We start from the raw sequence: 7848 nt of genomic DNA on the forward strand, positions 1-7848 counted from the left end.
GAGGAGGTTGAACCTTTGCCAGTTCAACAGGAGGCTCCAGCCCAATCTCCAGAAGCCGGTACACATAATAAACCTTCAGTAATAAACCCCCACCCCCGCCCCCCGCGGATGATCGAGGCTTGGTCTTCACACGCCTCAGAATCCCCTCCCAAATTGCCCCTTGCCCTTACACCTGACAGAAGCCGGGGGCTTTAATTACTTGACGTCCTCATCTCCAGTCGAGATGTTTGCCCCGCCTCATCAGGAGTTGACTGAGACTGAGGTTCCATACCCGGACACGGATTCGGTTGGAGAGCTGCCTACAGGGCCAGATCAATTTGCTGTCCCACATCAGGATCTGAATAACAAGCAAACCCAAATTCAAAAGCTCCCAGAGGAAGTTCCAGTGCTGGACTGGAATCAGACTCAGGCCTTGGTTCGGCCTTCTCAATGCAAATGTAAGACTAAAAACATAGGTCTAGATCAGGCTGAAGGTCACCAATCATTTGAAATACTTGTTCCACCTCTAGGTAGTAAGAGCTCAAAACCAATGAAGTTTATTGTTTCACCCCCAAGCCTGAAGAAAGATCTAGTTCAGCATCAACGGCTTGCCAAAGTTGTTGTTGGAACTATAGGCCAATTTGAAAAAAAACACTCTCTAGTGTCTAGAACAACAGTTGCAGGGTGATTATTTAGATCTCAGTATGGATGGATGCCTTTTACCCTGAGGAGAGCCTACCTAGGGATTTTTTGGGGAGCCCAGATGAACCTCCAGAGCCCCCTGAGGAAGCTGAAATTTCTCCATCCCAGCAGGAGGCCCACACTTGTCATCCAGAGCTCACTGAGGAGGCTGAATCTTTACCCCAGTAAGAGGCCCCTGCTCAGCAGCCACAGACCCTGGAGGAGGTTGAAACTTTTTCACCCCAGGCAGAGGCCCGGGCTCAGCATCCAGAGCCCACTGAAGAGGTAGAGCTACCTCCACTTCAGCAGGAGGCTCCATCTCAGCCTTCAGAGGCCCCTGAGGAACTAGAAACTTCAAGTCCCCAAGAGGCCCTAGCCCAGCCTTTGGAGACACTGAAGGAGGTTGTAGTTCGACCAGTAGCACATCAAGGGGTAAATGAAGCTCAGCAGTCAAACTTGTACAATGTCACTGTTAAACCTCTGGAAGTGGCACTGACCATAACTCCACAGGTCACCAAAGAGGTTGAAACTTCTCCAGTCCAGCAGGAGACCCCATCTCAGCCTCCAGAAAGCCGTGAGGAGGTTGACCCTGCGCCAGTCCAGCAGGAGGCCCTATCTCAGCCTCCAGAGAGCCCCGAGGAGGCTGAACCTTCTCCAGTTCAGCAGCAGGCCCCATCTCAGCCTCCAGAGCTCCCTGAGGAGGTTGAACCTTCTCTACTCCATCAAGAGGCCCCAACTCAGGCTCCAGGGTGCCCTACTGAGTATGTACTTCAAATTCCAGTGAGTGGGGCTTCCCTGGTGGCGTAGTGGTTGAGAATCTGCCTGCAGATGCAGGGGACACGGGTTCGAACCCTGGTGTGGGAAGATCCCACATGCCTCGGAGCAACTAGGCCTGTGAGCCACAACTATTGAGCCTGCGCGTCTAGAGCCTGTGCTCCGCAACAAGAGAGGCCACGATAGTGAGAGGCCTGTGCACCACGATGAAGACTGTCCCCCAATTGCCACAACTGGAGAAAGCCCTCGCACAGAAACGAAGACCCAACACAGCCAAAAATAAAATAATTAAATAAATAATAAATAAAAATGAATATCTGCTTGTAAAAACAAAGAGTAACCTATTAAAAATTCTTACAGATTAGTAAGAAAAAGAACAGTATCGCAATAGCAAAACCCTCATATAAAAAATTCACAAAAATACAAATCAGTTCAAAATTAATTAAAAAAAGAAATAAAATAAAATTCCAGTGAGGGATGAGGTAGCATCTCTACCTGTCATTCAGCGTCACGCTCATTCAAACTTGCCCAGTGTGACACTTCAACCTCTGGATTTGGAACTTAGCATCACTCCAGAGCCCACTCCGGAAGCTGAGTTTCCTACAGCTCAGCAGGAGGCCCTGGCTCCACCTCTTGAGCATCCTGAGGAGACAGAATCTTCTCCAACCCAACAAGAGACCTCAGCTGAGCCTCCAGAGCCTCCTGGAGAGGTTGAGCTTTCACGTGAGCGGGAGCAGCCAGCTCCGCCTTCTGAGCCTCCTGGGGAAGTTGAACCTTCTCCAACCCAGCAGGAGACCACAGGTCAGCCTCCAGAGTCTCTTGTGGAAGCTGAGCCTTCTCCAAGTGAACAGGAACAACCGACTCAGCCTTCTGAGCCTACAGAGCCTCCTGAGGAGGTGAAGCCAGCAACCCAGCAGGAGACCCCAGCTCAGCTTTCAGAGTCTTTTGGAGAAGCTGAAAGTTCTGCAACCCAGGAGGAAGCCTCAGCTCAGTCTCCAGAGCCCCCTAGTGAGGCAGAATGGTGTCCAAGGCAGCAGGAGATCCCAGCCTTGTCTCCAGCGGAGATAGATAGATCCTTCTGCAACCCTGCAGGAGCTACCAGCTCAGCCTCCAGAGCCTTCTTGAGGGGAGGTGGAACCTTCTACAACTCAACAGGAACAGCCAGCTCAACCTCCAGAGCATCATGAAATGACAGTTTCACCTCCAAGTCACCGTCATGCTCAGCATTCAAACTTCTCCAGTGTCGCTGTCAAACCTGCAGATGTGGAGCTTACCATAAGAAAAGAACTCACTCCAGAGGTGGGACCTTCTCCAAATCAGCACAAGCCTTCAGCTCAGCCCTCAGTGCCCCTTACTAATGCAGAATTTTCTCCAACCCAACATGAGGCCCCCTCGCTGCCTTCACAGCCACCCGAGGAAGTTGAACCTTTGCCAGTTCAACAGGAGGCTCCAGCCCAATCTCCAGAAGCCGGTACACATAATAAACCTTCAGTAATAAACCCCCACCCCCGCCCCCCGCGGATGATCGAGGCTTGGTCTTCACACGCCTCAGAATCCCCTCCCAAATTGCCCCTTGCCCTTACACCTGACAGAAGCCGGGGGCTTTAATTACTTGACGTCCTCATCTCCAGTCCAGATGTTTGCCCCGCCTCATCAGGAGTTGACTGAGACTGAGGTTCCATACCCGGACACGGATTCGGTTGGAGAGCTGCCTACAGGGCCAGATCAATTTGCTGTCCCACATCAGGATCTGAATAACAAGCAAACCCAAATTCAAAAGCTCCCAGAGGAAGTTCCAGTGCTGGACTGGAATCAGACTCAGGCCTTGGTTCGGCCTTCTCAATGCAAATGTAAGACTAAAAACATAGGTCTAGATCAGGCTGAAGGTCACCAATCATTTGAAATACTTGTTCCACCTCTAGGTAGTAAGAGCTCAAAACCAATGAAGTTTATTGTTTCACCCCCAAGCCTGAAGAAAGATCTAGTTCAGCATCAACGGCTTGCCAAAGTTGTTGTTGGAACTATAGGCCAATTTGAAAAAAAACACTCTCTAGTGTCTAGAACAACAGTTGCAGGGTGATTATTTAGATCTCAGTATGGATGGATGCCTTTTACCCTGAGGAGAGCCTACCTAGGGATTTTTTGGGGAGCCCAGATGAACCTCCAGAGCCCCCTGAGGAAGCTGAAATTTCTCCATCCCAGCAGGAGGCCCACACTCGTCATCCAGAGCTCACTGAGGAGGCTGAATCTTTACCCCAGTAAGAGGCCCCTGCTCAGCAGCCACAGACCCCGGAGGAGGTTGAATCTTTTTCACCCCAGGCAGAGGCCCGGGCTCAGCATCCAGAGCCCACTGAAGAGGTAGAGCTACCTCCACTTCAGCAGGAGGCTCCATCTCAGCCTTCAGAGGCCCCTGAGGAACTAGAAACTTCAAGTCCCCAGGAGGCCCTAGCCCAGCCTTTGGAGACACTTAAGGAGGTTGTAGTTCGACCAGTAGCACATCATGGGGTAAATGAAGCTCAGCAGTCAAACTTGTACAATGTCACTGTTAAACCTCTGGATCTGGCACTGGCCATAACTCCACAGGTCTCCAAAGAGGTTGAACCTTGTCCAGTCCAGCAGGAGACCCCATCTCAGCCTCCAGATCTCCCTGAGGAGGTTGAACCTTCTCTAGTCCATCAAGAGGCCCCAACTCAGGCTCCAGGGTTCCCTACTGAGTATGTACTTCAAATTCCAGTGAGTGAGGCTTCCCTGGTGGCGCAGTGGTTGAGAATCTGCCTGCCGATGCAGGGGACACGGGTTCGAACCCTGGTCTGGGAAGATCCCACATGCCTCGGAGCAACTAGGCCTGTGAACCACAACTATTGAGCCTGCGCGTCTGGAGCCTGTGCTCCGCAACAAGAGAGGCCACGATAGTGAGAGGCCCGTGCACCGCGATGAAGACTGTCCCCCAATTGCCACAACTGGAGAAAGCCCTCGCACAGAAACGAAGACCCAACACAGCCAAAAATAAAATAATTAAATAAATAATAATTATAAATGAATATCTGCTTTTAAAAAAAAAGAGTAACCTATTAAAAATTCTTGCAGATTAGTAAGAAAAAGAACAGTATCGCAATAGCAAAACCCTCATATAAAAAATTCACAAAAATACAAATCAGTTCAAAATTAATTAAAAAAAGAAATAAATAAAATAAAATTCCAGTGAGGGATGAGGTAGCATCTCTCCCTGGCGTTCAGCGTCACGCTCATTCAAACTTGCCCAGTGTGACACTTCAACCTCTGGATTTGGAACTTAGCATCACTCCAGAGCCCACTCCGGAAGCTGAGTTTCCTACAGCTCAGCAGGAGGCCCTGGCTCCACATCTTGAGCATCCTGAGGACAGAGAATCTTCTCCAACCCAACAAGAGACCTCAGCTGAGCCTCCAGAGCCTCCTGGAGAGGTTGAGCCTTCACGTGAGCGGGAACAGGCAGCTCCGCCTTCTGAGCCCCCTGGGGAAGTTGAACCTTCTCCAACCCAGCAGGAGACCACAGGTCAGCCTCCAGAGCCTCTTGTGGAAGCTGAGCCTTCTCCAAGTGAACAGGAACAACCGACTCAGCCTTCTGAGCCTACAGAGCCTCCTGAGGAGGTGAAGCCAGCAACCCAGCAGGAGACCCCAGCTCAGCTTTCAGAGTCTTTTGGAGAAGCTGAAAGTTCTGCAACCCAGGAGGAAGCCTCAGCTCAGTCTCCAGAGCCCCCTAGTGAGGCAGAATGGTGTCCAAGGCAGCAGGAGATCCCAGCCCTGTCTCCAGCGGAGATAGATAGATCCTTCTGCAACCCTGCAGGAGCTACAAGCTCAGCCTCCAGAGCCTTCTTGAGGGGAGGTGGAACCTTCTGCAACTCAAGAGGAACAGCCAGTTCAACCTCCAGAGCATCATGAAATGACAGTTTCACCTCCAAGTCACTGTCATGCTCAGCATTCAACCTTATCCAGTGTCGATGTCAAACCTGCAGATGTGGAGCTTACCATAACAAAAGAACCCACTCCAGAGGTGGGACCTTCTCCAAATCAGCACAAGCCTTCAGCTCAGCCCTCAGTGCCCTTTACAAATGCAGAATTTTCTCCAACCCAGCATGAGGCCCCCACGCTGCCTTTACAGCCACCCGAGGAGGTTGAACCTTTGCCACTTCAGCAGGAGGCTCCAGCCCAATCTCCAGAAGCCGGTGCACATAATAAACCTTCAGTACAAGAGGAGACCCCAGCTCAGTATCCAGAGCATCCTGGAGAAGAAGTTATACCTGCCACAACCCAGCAGGAGACTCCAGATCAGCAACCACAGGCTCCTGAGCTTGTGCCTTTTGCACCTCAGCAGGAAGCCACAGCTCAGCCTCCACAGTCTCCTGGTGAGGTTGACTCCTCTCCAACCCAGTCTCCAGAGCTCTCTAATGTGACTGTAGTTTTCTCTCCAGAGCATCACGTGACAACAGTTTCTCCTCTAGGTCAGGATCAAGCTCAGCTTCTGCAGCGGCCCGATGCCACTGTTAAACCTGTGGATCTTGCACTTATCGTAACTCCAGCGTTCACTAATGAGGTTGAAACTTCTCCACCCCAACAAGAAACCTCGGCTCAGTCTACAGTGTCCCCTGAGCAGTTGGAAGCTTTGTCAGTCCAGCAAGAGGTTTCAGATCAGCATCCAACCCCCTCTGAAAATGTTGAGCCTTCTCCAGTTCAGCAGGGAGCCCCAACTCAACCTGAAGAGCTTCCTGAGGAAACTGAAGCTTCTCCAAGGCAGCAGGAGAGCTCAGCTCAGCATCCAAAGCCCACTGAGTGGGTTGGACCTTCTCCAGTCCAGCATCAGCACCCAACTCAGCCTCCAGGGGCCTCTACAGATGGTGCAGCTCAACCTTCAGTACATAATGAAGTGACATTCTCACCTCTAGGTCCAGGTGAAGTTGAACATCCAGTGTTGCCTAATATGACAGTTAAACCCGTGGATCTGGCGGTTGTCTTAACTCTAGAGCCCACTAAAGAGGTTGCACAACCTCCAGTGCAGCAGGAGGACCCTACTCAGACTCCAGATCCCCCTGGAGGGATAGAGCTTTCTTTAGTCCACGAGGAGCCCCCAGCTCAGTCTCCAGTTGCCCAGGGGGGCTCAGCTATATCTCCTGAGCCCCCTAAGGAGGTGGTACCTTCTCCCACACAGCAGGAGCTTCAGGCTCAGTCACCAGAGCTCCCTGCAAAGGTGGAACCATTTCCGGTCCCTCAAGGGACCCTTCCTCAGCTTCTACAGCCCCCTGAGAATATGGAGTCTTCTCCAGTCCAACAGGAGTTCGCAGACCTACCTCTGGAACCCCTGAAAGAGACAGAACCTTCTCCAGCCCAGGAGGAGGCCCCATCTCAGCCTCCAGCGGCACCTAAGCAGGTTGTAGCACAAACTCCTGTGCATTATGAGATGACAGTTCCAACAGTAGGACAGGATCAAGGTCAGCATTCAAACTTGCCCAGTGTCACAGTTCAACCTTTGGACCAGGGGCTTTCCACATCTCCAGAACCTACAACGGAGGGTGAACATTCCAGAGCCCTGCAGCAGACTGCAGTTCCTCCAACATACCCCGAGGTGACATTTCCAAATCCAGAGCAAGTTCAGGCTCAGCATCCAACCTTCACTGATGTCACAGTTCAACCCTTGGACCTTCAACTGACCATAAGGCCAGAACCCACTAAGGAGGATGAACCTTCTCCAACCATGCAGGAGACCTTAACCCAGCCTCCATAACCACCTAAGGAGGTTTTTGTAGCTCAGCCTCCAGTATATCAGAACGCAATAGTTCCAGCACCAGATCAGGATCCCACTGAGCCTCCAACATGACCCAGTGTCACAGTTCACCCTTTAGACCAGGGGCTTACCACAACTCCAGAACCTACTATGGAGGCTGAACATTCCACACCCCTCCAGGAGACTATAGTTCCTCCAACATACTCTGAGGTGACACTTCCAAATCCAGAGCAAGTTCAGGCTCAGCATCCAACCTTGACTGAGGTCACAGTTCAACCTTTGGACCTGGAACTTATGTTAACTCTGGAATCCAGTATGGAGGGTGAACCTTCTCCAACCATGCAGCAGACCCAAGCTCAGCCTCCAGAGCTCATTAAGGAAGTTGTAGCTCAGTCTCCATTGTATCCCGAGGTGACAGTTCCAGCACCAGATCAGGATCATGCTGAGCATCCAACATCACCCAGTATCACAGTTAAACCTTTGGACCTGGAGCTTACCACAACTCCAGAACCTACTACAGAGTGTGAACATTCTGTTGCCCGGCAGCAGACTACAGCTCCCCCTCCAAAACACCCTGAGATGACACTTGCACAGCCAAACCTGACTCAAGTCACAATTCAACCTATGGATGTGGAACTTACCATTACTGCAGGATCCAA

The 7848-nt window shown here is 51.3% G+C and overlaps 1 protein-coding gene across 1 annotated transcript; it reads left to right on the plus strand.

Annotated features, from left to right (window-relative positions):
* Positions 1-3963: 3963 nt before the first annotated feature.
* On the plus strand, positions 3964-7189 carry LOC137755555 (leucine-rich repeat-containing protein 37A3-like; the record flags this gene model as incomplete). Its single annotated transcript, XM_068531762.1, has 2 exons — positions 3964-4089; positions 6836-7189. Coding segments are annotated over 2 exons (480 nt in total), but the record flags the coding sequence as incomplete, so codon positions are not given.
* Positions 7190-7848: the final 659 nt, after the last annotated feature.

Source organism: Eschrichtius robustus, chromosome 20 (genome assembly GCF_028021215.1).
Source record: "Eschrichtius robustus isolate mEscRob2 chromosome 20, mEscRob2.pri, whole genome shotgun sequence".
Lineage (NCBI taxonomy): Eukaryota > Metazoa > Chordata > Mammalia > Artiodactyla > Eschrichtiidae > Eschrichtius > Eschrichtius robustus.